Source organism: Myodes glareolus, chromosome 18 (genome assembly GCF_982192425.1).
Source record: "Myodes glareolus chromosome 18, mMyoGla1.1, whole genome shotgun sequence".
Lineage (NCBI taxonomy): Eukaryota > Metazoa > Chordata > Mammalia > Rodentia > Cricetidae > Myodes > Myodes glareolus.
The window spans coordinates 44,543,252-44,560,032 of NC_142043.1; the positions used below are offsets into that span (position 1 = coordinate 44,543,252).

General features: G+C 41.2%; 1 protein-coding gene across 4 annotated transcripts in view; it reads right to left on the bottom strand.

Annotated features, from left to right (window-relative positions):
* The window catches only part of Sult1c3 (sulfotransferase family 1C member 3), a 38,305-nt gene that overhangs the window by 14,918 nt on the left and 6,606 nt on the right, over nt 1-16,781 (bottom strand). Inside the window, exon 1 of one of the 4 annotated variants that reach the window (XM_087898117.1) lies at nt 10,743-10,899. The exons of 1 other annotated variant lie outside the window; for it this stretch is intronic. In XM_087898117.1, the coding sequence (XP_087754243.1) occupies nt 10,743-10,751 (9 nt within the window). In that variant the 5' untranslated portion in view covers nt 10,752-10,899. Of the gene's footprint in view, nt 1-10,103; nt 10,319-10,742; nt 10,900-16,781 lie in introns of those variants that run through there. 2 more of the 4 variants (XM_087898116.1, XM_087898119.1) reach the window with 2 other exon arrangements.

The window sequence follows — 16,781 nt, forward strand, 5'->3', positions numbered from 1 at the left end:
GTTCCCCTTTATGGGATTGTGGCCATCAAAGGGTCACAGCACGGCAGTCTGACTGACAGAAATCTTCTGGAAGTCTACAGTTTTAGGTGGCTCACCAGCGGTAGGTGGCTCACCAGCGGTAGGTGGCTCACCAGCGGTAGGTGGCTCACCAGCGGTAGGTGCTCACCAGTGGTAGGACTCAGCTGAAGAGCAAGCACCACCTAAAGCCACCTCATCATTCTTTGGGAAAAAACCAAAATGGCTTGAGATATGATAGTTATTTCTATGACAGAGAATTTTGTTTCATTTTCTTAAAATCTTAGAATTAAATTCAGCATAGATCTATGTTGTTGCACACCTGTTGTTAGTTATAGCAACTGGAAGCTGAGACAGGAGGACATTAAGTTTGATACCTGTCTGGGCTACAGAGACACACATACTCACACCCTCTTTGTATAAGATTTATAGAATTAGAATAAGTCAAGCCATAACATTTCTGTTTTTCCCTAAGCTTAAGAATGATCTTGGCATGTTTAGCAAGTGCTTACATGGCTAAGAATTTGACATACTGAAACAGCTAACAGATGAAACTTGCAGTAAGTGTTCAATGTATTATCAGGGAATTTTGCACGCAGATTCAGTTGTATCGGGTTTGTAAGTGAGATAATTTTATAGACTTAACTTAGAAGATTTCGGATATTTTTTTGAGTGAGATGTCACATTGTCACCCACAGATCTCAACCTTGTGTGCGAATTCAACAAAGTTATGATACTGGCCACTCCATTGATAAGAAAACTTGGCTCCTGTTTATACACCCAAGGAGACCCAAAGGCACAGACTGGACTGTGGCGTGGCAGCCCTTTCCTGTCAGTGTGGAGCCTACCCTGAGATGTCCATCCTCTCTCTTCCTCCTATTAAAGTTTGTTGCCTTGCTTCCCTTTCCTAAGGCCAGTCATTTCATTGTCTGAGACAGCAACAGAAATGTCTGGGAACTCTGGGATGTGAGACTAGAACCCTGGTTCCTGAGGAAGTGGGCTCTGCTGGGTGGGCTGTTCCTGACACAGCAGCTTTGTTTAACTTGAGGAGATTCATTAACCTATATTCTGTTTGTGACCTGCAAACTAGAAAGGACTCTGGGATAAATAAAATATGGCAACCATCTTTTAAGAACATGTCCTCACCTTCCGCTCTGAAGTGACAATCATATTGACAATATGTTGAGCTTTCCCCATGAAGTCATAGGTGACGAACTATGGGACAGGAGGCGCTTCAAGGAAGTCATAGAAGAGTGGCTTTTGAAAATTTTGCTAATGCATACTACCAAGTGTAAGAGACCTGTCTGAAATGGTGACACACTGCAGGAGTCCAACTGTGTGGCCTTATCAAGACGGGGAGACCATGGCAACAGGGAGGTCAGTGGGGCTCCAGGACTGGATGGGAGGATGAATAGGGAGAACATGGAGGAGTTTGGGGGTGGGGAAGTAACTTGTGATAGCGTGAGCGTGAATGCCATTACAATATGAACTTCGTTGGGTGGGACGTGTGAAGAGCCACCCAGGCATGGTGGTGTCCACTTGTCATTCCAGAACTGAGATGGGAAGGAAGAAGATCCGAGTTATTCTCAGCCACATAGTGATTTAGAGGCTGCCTAAAAGAAGCTGCTGAGAGAGAGTGGAAAAATCCCATGTGGAAGAGCTGAAGCCAAGAATGTAGGCAGGCAGCCCTTTTGTTCTTTCCTAAGACTCCCCGGAGTAGTTTCACCCCTAACAGCCTGGCCTGTGTCTTGGAACCTGGGAGCTAGGAAGCTTGTGTTGCTTTAAACCACTACATTTGTAGTAATCGGCTAGGTAGCACCATGTAGCTGACAGGAGAGCTACCAAGGAGTGAGGACAAGCTCTGTAACCCAGGAGCTTCTCCAGGCACGAGCTGAGCCAGGACACAGCCCCTGCCTGAAGAAATAGGGAATTCTGCCCCCTTGTGGACTTCCTTGGAAATGTGTGGTGTGTGGTGCAGAGAGAGTAGTCAGCTCTTCTCAGAGTTCTTTCATGCATTCTTGTTAATGTTTTTGTGCACTTCCTGCGCTAGCTTCTGTTGACCTGAGCTCTGCTCAGCTACAGCAGCAGGCAATCGCCCATGGGCGCCTGGGGAGTTTATTTGGAACCTGCACATCTCCTCCACTCCTACTCCATGAACAAATGGCTTTTTTTTTCTGCTGCTTTTTAGAGACAAAGTCTCACTATGTCACATTGTATGTATGTAGCTATGTAGTATAGCTATCTAGGGTCACGCCCCGGGGCTTGACCAGGCTGGTCTGAAAAACAGGGACCCACTTACCTGCTGTGATTAAAGGCACGTGGCACAAGCTCTGCTTATAGCTTGTTTTATAATTGCCACTCATGAAGTAAAACATATCTAAGAACAGCAAGACATCTGACACTGCCTTATTTGTTTAAAGAGGCACACTATTGCCTATTTAAGTATATTATTACAGTATTAGATAGCTAAAACCCTGTTGCCAATCTTTTTCCTTCCATTCCTCTTTTACCACAGGGGAAATTATAATCATATAGTAAATTATAATTATAACTCAACATTGGGTATGTCACCTTTGCAATGATTTTGTAATTTGAATTTTATTTGTAGTCATAATAAAATGATAAATAATGTTTTCTATCAGATAAACCTTTACCAGAATTGATGTTGTTCAGTGGTCGATCATTTGCATGGGACTGAATTCCATCACAAGCATCAGAAGAAAAAAAATAAAAATAAGAATGAAGCTGAAACAGGCAAGTAAAACATTTGAGAAAGTCTCACGTGACCTTATTTCTTCATTCAATTCAAACTTGCCTCTTTTACAAGTCGTCAATGTGGGTAAAATCTGAACAGCATTTTAATGGCATTTTGTCAAGATTATTTAATCTGAATCTGAGCACAAAGAATTTTTAGTGTAAGTTTGGGATGTGGGACATGCTGTATACAAGAGAGCTACTCAAAGGTTATAAATGTGTAAAACAAAGAGGTGAGGAGATTGCTCTAGAATTTGAGTCTAGATGAAAAGAGAAGCCAATACTGTGTTTGGACTCCAATTAAAACTAAACAACCAATGTCCTGGAAACCAATGGCTGCTTCTACCAGGGAATCAGGTAGGCTAATTCCAGATCTTCACCTCTTCCTCTGCTCCCCCAGATTCAATCCCCCAGTTTCACCCCCAGCTCTGCGACAGAACACCTGATGCAGCCTCCCTTACCCCCCTGCACCCATCTCCAGTGGACTATACAGACAGATCTTCCCCTCCTCACCTTCGCTCCTTAGTCAATTTTTTATCCCACTCCCAAATTCAACGGACATTCCCTGGAAACCCACAGTCCACTCTGACCTGCAAAGCAAGTAGGCGAACTGCAGATCTGCACTTTTCCCTCCATTCCTTCAAGTCCAATGTCCCAGTCTCATCCCAAGCTCTGGAGCAGGCCTTCTGCTGTGGCCCCTCCCCACTCTCTGCCCCATTTCCAGGACACTAAACAGATGCTGGAGGAACACCTAGCCTTCCTCCCCCCTAAATCCCCTAGACCTTCCCACTCAGCCCATTTCCATTTCTAAGTGTCAGCTCCCAATACCCAGAAGCACATTTTCCTGGAACTCCCAGTAGCCACATCTATCAGAACCATAGAATTCCCTGCCAGGCAACACAGAGCTACCATACCCTCCTAAGAATCAGAGAGAAAGCCATAACAAGGAACAAAGCATTTGTCCCTAAAAGGACAAGACCAGATATCAGCACCTAGAACTATAATCTTTCCAATCCCAGATGCCTATAGGCTGATCAATAATAGCCAGGATAATATGCTTCCATAAGAGTCTAACAACCCTACCATAGAAGGCCATGAATATTCCAACATAATTGAATTACAAGAAGAGGACTTTAGCATACCTTTATAAATATGATAGAGGTCCTTAAAGAGGGAATAAATAAATCCCTTAAAGAAATCTGTGAAACCACGGTGGAAGGAAATGCAGAAACCTCGTCAAGATCTGAAAGTGGAAATAGAACCAATAAAGGAAATTCAGGCTGAGGAAACTCAGAAAATGAAAAATCTAGGTACTTGAACAGGAATCACATCACAGAGGCAAGCTTCACCAACAGAATACAAAAGATGGAAGAGAGAATTTCAGGAATTGAAGACATAATAGAAGAAATGGATACAGCAGTCAAAGAAAATGTTAAATCTAAAAACGCCTAGTACAAAACATCTAGGGAATCTGGAACACTATGAAAAGATCAAACCTAAGAATAATAGAAATACAGAAAGGGAAAGAAACTCAGAAAAAAAGTACAGAAAATATCTTAAACAAAATCATAGAAAATTTCCCTAACCTAAAGAAGGAGATAGCTGATGAGGTATAAGATGCATGCTGAGTACCAAGTGGACTGGAGTACAGAAAAGTACCCAAGACACATAATAATCAAAACACTAGGCATACAGAACAAAGAAATAATACTGAAAGCTGCAAGGGAAAAACATCAAGTAACATATAAAGGCAGACCTATTAGAATTACACTTGACTTCTTAATAGAGACTCTGAAAGCCAGAAGGGTCTGGGCAGAGATGCTGCAGACTTTAAGGGACCACAGATGTTTCAGGTATTATCCCCATCCAAACATTCAACCAACATGGATGGAGAAAATAATACATTCCATGATAAATTTAAGCAATATCTATCTACAAATTCAGTCCCACAGAGGGTATTAGAAGGAAAACGTTAACCTAGAGAGGTTAAATACACCCAAGAAAACACAGGGAATAAAGAATCTCAGACCAACAAAATCAAAAGAGGGGAAGCGCACACACACACACACACACACACACACACACACACACAGAGAGAGAGAGAGAGAGAGAGAGAGAGAGAGAGAGAGAGAGAGAGAGCCCAAGCGACAATGTAACAGGAAACAACTGATCATTGATATATTTCAACATTAATGGGCTAAATTCCCCAATAAGAAGACACAGACTAACAGAATGGATACAAAAAGAGAACCCTTCCTTCTTTACATCCAAAATCACACCTTAAAATCAAGGATAGATAACACTTCAGGGTAAAATGTTGAAAAAAGTTATTCAAAGCAAATGGACCCAACAAGCAAGTGAGTATTATCATTTTAATATCTGACCGAAAAAATCCAACAACAAAACAAAACTAATCTGCAGAAATCAGAAAGGAGACTACATACTCAAAGAAAAAAGTCACCAAGATGACATTTTCAGTTCTTAATTTATATACCCCAAACACAAAAGCACCCAATTTTATAAAAAGAAAGAGCACTACAGCTTGAATCACATACTGACTCTCACACACTGATAGTTAGAAGACTTCAATATGCTACTCTTGCCAATAGACATGCCATCCAAAGAAAAACTAAATACAGAAATGCTGGAGCTAAGTGATAAACCAAATAGACCTAACAGAAAATTACAGAACATTTCTTCCAAACACAAAAGGGTATACCTACTTCTCACAAAAGAATATTCCTCATGAAACTTCCTCCAAAATTGAGCACACTGACACGAGGCAAGAACCAAAAGATACAAAAATATTGAAATAATTTCCAGCATCCTACCTGACCACCACAGATTAAAACTGAATATCATCAACAACAGAAACATTACCAACACATGGGAACTGAACAAGTCTCTAGTGAATGAAAATTGGGTCAAGGTAGACATAATGAAAGAAGTTAAAGACTTTGTAAAATTGAGTCAAAACAAATACATAACATGAACCTAAAGGATACAATGAAAGTGTTTCTAGGAGGCAAATTCATAGAACTAAGTGCCTACATAAAATGGGGAAACCCCATACTGGTAACTTAGCAGCATGCCTGAAAGCATGATTCTCAACTTTCCTATGTGAAGCCCCCCAACTATAAAATTATTTTAGTTTCTACTTCCTAACTGTAATTTTGTTACCATATGAATCCATAGTAATGTAAATATTTGCATTTTCTGATGGACCTAGGTGACTCCTGGACTTCAATCCCCAAAGGGGTGCTACCCACAGGTTAAGAAACACTGCTCTAGAGCAGTAAGAAGTCACACACAAAAGGAATAGGTGGCAAGAAATAATCAAATTCAGAATTGAAGTCAATAAAATAAAAATAACAAAAACAATATAAAGAATCAATGAAAAAAAAGGTGGTTCTTTGAGAAAAATCAGTAGGACTGATAACACTTGTCTAAATTAACTAAAAGGCAAGGACAAATTTTGTTAATATCCAAATTAACAAAATTAGAAATGAAATGAGGACTTAACAGCAGATTCTAAGGAAATCCAAAGAATATAAGGTCATACTTTAAAGACCTGTATTCCAACAAACCAAAAAATCTAAAAGAAATGTATAAGTTTCTCCATATATACAATTTACAAAAATCAAATCAAGGTCATATAAACAATTTAAACAGAACTATAACCCCTAGTGAAATAGAAGCAGTGAATAAAAGTCTACCAACCAAAAAAAAAAAAAAAAAAAGAACAAGAAGATTTTAGCACTGAATTCTACCATGATTTCAAAGAAATTATTTCACAAAATAAAAAGAGAAGGGTCACTGCTAAATTTGTTTTAGAAAGTCACAGTTAGCCTGATACGCAAACCACATAAAGATGCAACAAAAAGGAGAATTACAAATCAATTTCCCTTATGAATATAGATGAAAAAATTCTTGATAAAATATTTGCAAACTGAATTCAAGAACACATTAAAATAATATCAAGTAGGCTTCATCCCAGAGATTGTTCAACATATGCAAATTAATAAATGTAATCCACCATGTAAACAAACTGAAAGGCAGGGAGAAAAACAACCCACATGATCATCCATTAGATTCAGTAAAGGCATTTGGCAAAATCCATTGAGCTTCATGATCAAAGTCCTGGAGAGATTAAGTATACAAGGGACATATCTAAACAGAATAAAGGCAGTTTAAACCAAAGCCACAGTCAGCATCAACTTATGTGACAAGAAACTCAAAGCTATTCCACTACAATCAGGAACAAGTCAGTTGTCTTTTCTCCATTCCTGTCCAATACAGTGCTGGAAATCTTTGCTTGAACAATATGACAATTGAGGGATATCAAGGGGATACAAATTTGAAAGCAATAAATCAAAGTGTCTTTATTTGTAAATAATATTATAGTATACATTACATAAGTGGGCATAAAAATTATATCAGGAAACTTCTGCAGCTGATAAATACTTTCAGCAAAGTAGTTGGACCAAAATTAACACCTAAAAATCAGTAGCCCTCCTATATACAAAATACAAGAGAACTGAGAGAGAAATAAGGGAAATGATGATATTCACAATGACAGCAAATCATACAAAATATCTTGGGGTAACTAGAAAGTCAAAGATTTGTGTGATAAAAAATTCAAGTTATTAAAGAAAGAAATTGAAGTACGTATCAAAAGGTGGGAAGGTCTCCCATATGCATGGATCAGTTGGACTAATATTTTAAAAATGGCCATCCTACCAAAGCAATCTATAGATTCAATGCAATTCCCATCACAATTTTTCACTGATCATGAAAGAACAAATTTATGCTTTACATGGAAACACACATACAAAAAGACAAAACAAAATAAAACAAAACAAAAAACCTAAGATAATAGCTAAATTTTAAATCTGATACTGTAAAAAAAATTGAAAGACTAATAGCATCATTAAAAACTACATTTATCCCCACAAAAAAAATAATAAAGTATGTTTTGTTTTGAGACAATGTCAAGCATTGGAAAAAGGCTGGCCTGGTCTCATTGAAGAGCCCAAGTAGCCTCAAACTTGCAATCCCTCTGTTTTATGTCTTAAGATTTAGCCTCCTAAAATATGGAATTATAGACATTCACCACGACTTGGTCTCTTTCAGGAAGTCTTAAGGTTCTACTATATTTTTCCCCAATGAGTTGGGGTTTTGATAGTAAGCTCATTTTTTTTTTCTGAAGGAGCAAGTACTACAGCTTGGTTCAAGGCATATGTCTCCACAGAGGCTCGGGATAAGAGACAGCCTTGGGATATTACTAATGTGCAGTCTGTTCTTGTGCTGCCTGCTATCTCTGAGTTTGCTGGGGCAGAAGAACTGCGTGGCTTGCTTTCGCCCAGGACCTTGTTTACCAGTGCTGAGGAGGTGTTCATCTACAGCGGAATGTCCGGTTTTGCACTTAGGGCATCATTTAAAATTTTTGTAATGAGTTAGGCATTTTATCTGGATGCATGTCTATGCACTATGTGCTTGCTCAGTGCCTGAGGAGGTCAGAAAGGGGTGTTGAATGTCCCTGGACTGGAGTTACAAAGGATTGTAAGGTTAATGGTTACAAAGGTTAAAGGAAGCCCTTAACCTCTGAGCCATCTCTTCAACTCCAAGGGACCACTTTTCTCCAGAGGCCTTTGACAAATGCAAGTTTGAACCAGGCCATTTATTTCCGGTTCCCTGTGCTGCAAAGTCTTCTGCACTGACCTTCATGGCATTAAAAACCTGGTTGGTAAAGAATACTAAGAGTGGGAGAAAATGTCTTCCTCAGAGACCCCTACCCTCCCTAATTGGTGTTTTAATACAAATGGTAACCCTGAAAACATACACACAAGTATCATCATAAAGTAACCGGAATGATTGCCAGTGCAATGCCACATACTGGGGTCTGCTTCCTGCCACTTCTGCTAAGTGACTCACCTCAGAGCTCTATCCATGACAAGCAAGTATAATTTGCTTCTTGCCTAGCCCTGCTCAGTCTTTATCTATTATCTACAGATACAGTTTGGCCTGTTAACTCCCCTGTGGGGAAATGACACTGGTACAAAGCCATCTCTCTGGTACTCCGGGAGGGTGAGAGATTCATCCTGAACGTCTCTGGGAGTTCCAGGACCCCCAGATCTACCCTGCATCACAACTGAGCCCCTCTAGAAGCTCTGACTCTCCCATCTCTGCAGATGGCTGGGTACAAGCCATCTTCCTGTGGGTATGGAAACGCTCCCCATCAGGCCACGGATACGTCTTGCTTCTTAATCCATCTATTTACTATGTCAGTATGCTCTTTTGTATGTCCCTATGCCAGGATAACAGACCCATAAGGCTCTTTGGAGTGACCCAGGAGGGTGATTTCAAGGAGGTTCAGGGACTGTTCACGTCACACTTATTACTAAAGCCCAGTGAGGAGAACACCACTCAGCTTTGAGGGCACCAGGTGATCAAAAGAATGCCCATGAACACAGTCGTGTCAGGCAATAAAGTCCTGTCCCTATGAGTCACATATCCTAGTGCCTCTAACACCCCAGGAGGCTTGCAGCAGGTCAACCTGTTTCTGAGGTAAAGGAGGAAGCTTTCAGAGAGTCTGGGGTCCGGGTACTTCTGAAAAATACTTCTCCAGTTTCCCCCGTGGCCTCGGAATGTCTTGACAGCCTTTCAAGGCTCCAGCATACTTAGGGGCTCCCCTAGATACATAGCCTGATACCACCCTTGGGAACAAGCTCTGCAGACTTTTCTGTAAATCCAGGTGGTCAGATGCAGGTGTCTGCAGCAAAGGCCTGAGACCTTTCTGAGAGGAGTGAGAAGGAAGCACAGAAGGCTATGGCTCAGCCCTTGCCACTTCGTGTCTGTCTATCCTGGACTCTTCAGTCAGCTTGCCTGAGCTCCCCTTTGGTTTCTTTCAGAACAGCGTCACAAGATCAGAGAGTGACAGTTAGCACAAGGGTGGCACCTCTGGCAGAGCACGGACAAAACCTGTGCTAGTAGTGTCTCTACTGAGGAGATCTTGGCCCTGCTTTATGGCAGACAGATTTAGCTTTGAGGTCTTTCTTCAGAGAAGTACCTGACAGTTCTTGATCAAGGGGATTTCTCCAAATCCTTCAGGTAAACCTTGCTCTTGAACCTAACAATAAGACCAATGACTTGGTTCTAAGACTTCAAAAATTTGGGGCTAGCGGCAAAACAACATTTTTTCCTTTATCATTGGAAAAATATTGCTCTCTTCTGTGCTAGAAACAGTGACCACCTCTTTTCCTCTCCCTGACCTTGCTGTCTGTCCTTAAGGGAGCCTTGCCTGGTAACCCAGGAAGATAGTCGTTAATACTCACAGGATTTCAAATGAGGGGTTTTCTATACCTTTGCTCCCTGCTGGTTGACCGATGATGTCGCTGTCTTTAAACTGTTCTTCCAGAATAGCTCTTGAATTCTGCTACCTGATGCATGCCACCTGCAGGGGAACCCTGTGGGCAGTTTCTGCATTAATCCTATTCTTTCCTTCCTACATATAGGAGCCTGCTTAGGGCGGGCCATGGATCAGGCTACACAGACACAGGTGCAGAGCAATCAGAGGAAGGAGGAGGGAAAGGAGGAAAGGAGGGCATGCCTCTGCCTTTGTGTGAACACCCCCAGGTCCCCTGTAGCTTTCTGTGACCTTGGAACCAGGTCCTTTGTTAGGCAGGTAGTCAAACATTGGCAGGCTTGGAGTCCATTGGAGATGGACTGGACCCCACTAATTAGCTTTGGGCACCACCTCCTGTGTCCTGGCAACACACTAAGGAGCAAATATCACCACTGTCCTCTTTGGATCTGAAATACTATGTGAAAGAAGTAGGGAGATGTCTTCCACCAAATTTAAGATACTGAATGAAAGAAAGGCAGGTAGAGATAGCAGGGCTTTTATTAACGAATCAATCCCACACCAGTTATGTTTTAAGGGGTTATTTATTTGGCGGGGGGGTAAAACTTACATACACCATAAACCGTCAGGAAGGGAGCCTAGTCGCTGGAGCAGGAGCCAGGAGCAGGAGCCAGGAGCAAGCACCGGAACCAAGAGCCGGAACCAAGAGGGCCTATTCCGGATATGCTTCTCTTTTTAAAAGAGAAATATACCACGCCCCAGTGGGCTGGTATTTCAGCAGCTATTGGCTGACGGAGCGGAAGTCGCTCCCCGCTGCACTGTGGGCTCGTATTTCAGCTACTATTGGTTGAGGCAGCGGAAGTTACTCCCACAACAGGCTTTGTTAGGCCCACCCATCAAAGGAAAGCTACTTCCTCACCAAAAAGCACAGCTATTTTCATAGACTTTTTTCTTTTCTAAGTGCTTTTATCTCAGCTGTTAGATCATTTTTTACAATAAAAAAATGGTATCTGAGTCGTCTCGTGGCTCTGGAAGGAGTCGTGATATTAGACACCATATCTTCTATTGAACCTTCTCCAAGGCTAATTAACTACTCAGGATTTCAGCCATGGGGGTGATGTTGGAATGTTGCAGGTCGTGAGTCTAATTGCAATTCATCTTGGGCTATCATTAGACCCTTAAATAACCACCCCTTGCCCACATCTGTGACAGATCTAGTATTCCATGACTCACAGATAAACCCCCTTGGGATGCACTAACACAACAAAGCACCCAGCTTCCCCAACCATTATACAGTACCTCAGGTCTACACCAGGTTTCCTCCTTTTATGTAACTGTCTGCTTAGAGTTTCTATCAACATTTTCAAAAATTGCCTTGATTGATAACTCTGTTTATTCTGTTACATGTTGCTGTACTGGACCATGGAATTCAAGGTGACCTGAATCTGTTCCAGGACCGTGGCCACCACTCGTGCTTACTTCTCTTTGAGATGAGCGCTGTATGTGAGCGATTACACAGACACACCACTGCCCGCCTTTGAAAAGAGTTAATCCAAAGGAACCTGCCAGTCACCTGGATAGGAAGGAACGTGCCTCAAAAATGTGTAACTTCAAGAAATATGAAACACTTAAATACATGTCCCAAGGATGGGAGGATGGGTTATTTTCTCAGTGGGCGGTGCACATGCACACGCTGGAAGTCCTTCCTCGGACGCAGTTGCTTCCAGCCCCTGTGAAGGTCATTTACTAAACCCACTATCTTTGTCTGTGTCGTAGGCCATACCCACTTTGCTCCTAGTACTGTGTTGATGTTCCACTTTCAGTTTAAATCACATAAAATCTTTAAAAATTACACTTTTAAATGTAATGTAAGATTTTTCCATGTCCGCTCTTGTTGATTTTTTTTGAGAATTATCATTCAAAGATCTTGTCATCCCCCAATAAAATAAGCCAAATACTGACCCCTTCAAACCCACTAAAGACTGATACACACTGAACCTGGATTCTGAGTGCTTTATCATTTTATTATAACTTAAAAGTCTTTACCAAAGCCCACTAAATATTCTGATTTTTCAGGTAAGGAATCTAAGGTTTGAGAACTTCAAAACACCACTTGGAGTTGGGAAGCTGATTCAGGATCAGAACACAGACACCTGAGGCCCAAAGTCTCTTGGCCACTCTAGCTCTCTGTGTAACACTATTAGATTTGATTAGCTCTAAGTTTTATGCTGAATAAATAAAATCTGATATCTTTGATCATTAGGTAAAACAAAATTAGATTAGTTAAAATAATGATCTAAATGAACTATACTTCAAAATTCCCCATGTTAAACTAATAATCTTAGTAATAATCTTAGTAACCTACCAAGTTATACTTAAACATTTTTAAAAGTCAAATATTTTCTAAAAGTATTTCTTTAAATCATCTAGAATACCTGTGTCTGATCTTAGCCGACTCCAGGAGGAGAGTGGAAGAAACATCATATTTTCTCTTTATCAGCCATGGCTGCAAACTGTTCTGACTGTTCAGTGACACTGTGGATGTTGACCAACACTCGACATTCTAAAAAGTGTTTTAGAGCATCCATTAACTGTGAGTTCTATTGTTCATGTACAAATGCCTCAGAACTTCCCACTGGACTTGCAAAGAGGAAGTAGAGAGCATTTTGAGAAGGAAAAGACCAGAGTAGCTAGACCGCCATGCTCATCTGTACACAGCTGAAAAGAATGAGCTTCTTGTGAAGGTCTATGAGGCAAACAGGATGCTCATCACTCAGAGAGTTCAAAACTGGAGGGCGGTTCAGTTTTAGTCAAATGCTGCAGACATGAGATCTTAACCCCAACTACCCATCCAAGTGACCTCCACATATCTATGTATGTAATAACGAACAAGTACATTCCATATGCGAGACATGCTGTGAGTATCGGTGTCATGATGAGCAGTTTCTAATCCAGCGCAGAAAGACAGGTGACGGTAAATAAGAATGGGGGAGGTGCTGTGCGGTGTGTGGGCTTCATTCTAAATCAAAAAGCTTTTATCGAAGGGTTCATAATACTATGCTTAAAATCAGGGATTTGTTTTCCACTGAACAAAGAGCATAGTGATTTCTGATGAGGAATCATTTATGGGGACAGAAATGCAATGGTGAGATCAGCTCAGACTCTCTTTTGCAGTCAAATAATTGCTTTGAGCATTTTCTCAATCCCTGAGCAAGGTTCGATAGACATTTGCCTAATATATATATATATATATATATATATATATATATATATATATATATATATATACATACATATATATATATATGCTTTGCATGTAATATTTTGGCAAGGACTATGGGAACATTACAATGACTAACATTATTTAACATTATTACAGATTGGCATTGTCCATGAGCAAGAACAAATCTCGGATCAAGTCTGCCTTGCCTATGGACTTCTTTTCCATGCAAACACCTGTTGGCATGGACTGACTTACTTTTTGGACACCTGCAGGGAGTATTTGCTTCTCTCATGATGGGAAATGTTTACGAAGTAGGCCAGACTCATTGGCTCAGTTGTTTGGGGGATTTACAGGATTTCTTTTCTTGTGGAGATAAGCTGTATCACGTGCAGTCACAAGAGGATTAAGGAATTGTTTACCAGCTCTAAAAGAGGTAGAACAGGATCAGAGCCTGTGATGAATGGGCAGAAGGAAGAGAGCTAGGAGTAACCTCCCACTGATTTCCTCCTTCCCCACAGAGAGAAAAGAGAAGAATGCAGTTGCCTGCAACAGAACTTGGCTTGTAGGTGAGTGTGTATAAGAAACGAAACAAGCAATAAAGCACAGTCTAGAGGCAATGGTAAACATTTTGAGGTAATAGCCCAATACCCAGAAGATTGGGCACACTCTCTCAAATACCTTAATAGTCTGTTCTATGAAGACTGAAGGTCCTGACACAAGGAGTTGAGTGTTGCTCATGCATTCCGGGTGCCTATTTTCTGTGCGAGTTTGGAATGGGGATAAAAGAGCAGGTCTGAGAGGAAAGCACCATGGGCTCAGGGGTGTGAGTGGGATCAGCTTTCCTCAAGATTGGGCCAAAGTACTTTAACTGAGGGATCCTGAGCTGGACTACAACCAATTGACTCTGGCCAGTTGGGCAGTCATGATGGAGACGTCCTTTCCGTGGCAGCTCTACAGGTAGGGCTTTAAGACAAGCTGTAACATCTGTAAGGTCAGGCAGAAAAACAGGCACTGGTTTCTGTGGTGGTGGGGAGAAAGGGGGGCATAGAGGAGAAGGCCTTTCACTCTCAGCGCTCAACTTCACCTGCATGTTGAGCAGAAAACAGAACTGACAAATAAACTCAGACAGGATCCCTTTGTCCAAGATCAAGAGGAATCTCAGGCTGAGGTGCAGTCTTAAAAGCTATTTTCCTGGACCCAAATCTCCCCAAGTTTCCAGTCAGATAGAGACCTTGCTATGTGCAATGGGCTCCTCAGGGTTTGACTTACTTTCAGGCTCAGATCCTAACTCCTTGCAACTCAGGACATCAGAGTGTTTGGAAATGGGACCTTTAAGAGGTTAGTAAGTTAAAAAGCAATGTCTTTAGAGCAGTCTCAGCCTTCCCAATGCTGCGACCTTTTAATATGGGTCCTCATGTTGTGGTGATCCCCCAACCACAAAATTATTTTGTTGCTGCTTTATAACTATAATTTTGTTACTGTTATGAATCATAATGTAAATATGTGTGTTTTATGATGTGTGTTTTTTTCCAGGCTGTCATCCATGGGTTAAGAGCTACTCCTTTAGAGTCCTAGCCCAGTGTAACAGGTAAACTTGGATAAAACATCTACCAAGGGAAATGAAAGATAAAATAGCTATGTGCACACTTTGATAGTAGACTTCTAGCCTTCAGATCTATAAGAAAAAAAAACCTTCCTGTTATTTAAGCTGCACAATCTTGGTTTCCATTCTATCACTCTGAAGACACTGGTACAGGCCTGTTTATACTGTGATGTGTAGCTAGCAGCCAGTGAGGAATGGCTGGTTCAGTTCATTCTGTACTGTGGGGTGGGTACATTGGATGTGGAAGAATGGGTGACAGAGATACCTCCCAGAAGCGATATGTAGTAAGTATGTTAACAGCTTCTATACAAATAAAGAATATGATTCTCCTATGTGGACTGCAAAGGAAAAGCCCGGCTAACTGTAGAGAGAATGTCTCTGGCTAGACTAAAGATGGTGGACAGTGTGCAGCTATGGATGAACACTGGCAGAACAGTCTGTAAGAGGAAAACTGAAAATGGCCTCGATACTCCTTGGGAGTTTTTCTGCAGGTGTCCTGGGGGTTTTGAGGAAGTGGAAGATGCCTCTGAACAGATGATAGAGGCTGAAGTTGTCCATGCAACCACCTCCCAAGAGGACTTATGCTAGGGTTCAGGGTCAGAAGCCAGATGCACCCTTTAAGTTACTAAGAAGACGGCCTATGGAAAAGACGGCCTGTGGACATCAACTCCAGGAAGACATTTGAGGGGAAGATGTCTACATTGAAACATCTGAAATTCACTCAGGCCTTTAAAAATCTACATTTCTTAGTGGTGTGTTTTGATATTGTTCTTTATAATAAAATTGATCAATAAAGGACAAAAAGAAACAAATATGTAACTATCATTTCCTTTCTTTGGTATTATTCTGGAACTTGTTTCCAGAATACATCTCTTAGGGTTACTGTAATTTGTCAACCACTGGAGTGAAGCCGCTACCTTTAACAAGACAGGACAGTATCTGTGAATGCGTTCTTTTGCTGGCAGGCAGGAATGTAGCGTCACCTGTTCTGCAATCCTGTGACACTTTGCAATTTATATGTGTGACTGGTGAGTTGTTTAATGGGCCTCTATCTGCCATGAGCTTTTCCAGAGATGGTTGTGCCTATTGTCTTGGTGTCCTAGACTCTGGAGTGGTAGGTGATGTATTTTCGGCACTGGATACCTGTTCGCTAAATTCACCGGTGTATTTATGTACAAAGGAATTCATAGGCTGAAGGCAGATTTGGCTTAAAAATCCTCCAAAGCAATACTGAGAGGATAAAGGTATGGCACTTGACAATAAATCCAACATCCTAAGTTACCAGAATCCTCATGGAAGAAGGAGAAAACTGATTCCTGCAAGTTTTACTTTGACCTCCACTTGTGTGCCTTAGCATGAGTGGACCCATACATACATATTCCACAAAAGAACTTAAACATAATCCAAACCATAGAAAACCCAAATGAACAGAAAGTTTCCAAAAACTAAAACCTCAAGGATCTCTGCCAGGGACCATGTGACTTCTCTAGGGCAATAGGTCCTGAGAATAGCATGAACAAGTTCTCCTTGTGATAAGGCCATGTAGTATTTAACCCATTTTTGGCAAGGCTGATGGATAGTTCACTGCATAATTCTGGCCATGACCCTAGAAGTCTATGTGCTTCTTGCAAAAGCCTGATCTTCTTGCTTCCCTTATACAAACTACTGTTGGCCACCTAGAGTTTCATTGTCCTAGACTTATAGATGAAATAACCTTTATATAGTAAAAACTTCCCTCTGATGACTCTCCTTTGGTTGAGCCTGAGAGGATGTTGTTAAATAAAATACAGTGATTGAAGTCCTACTCCACCCCCAAGTCCTCC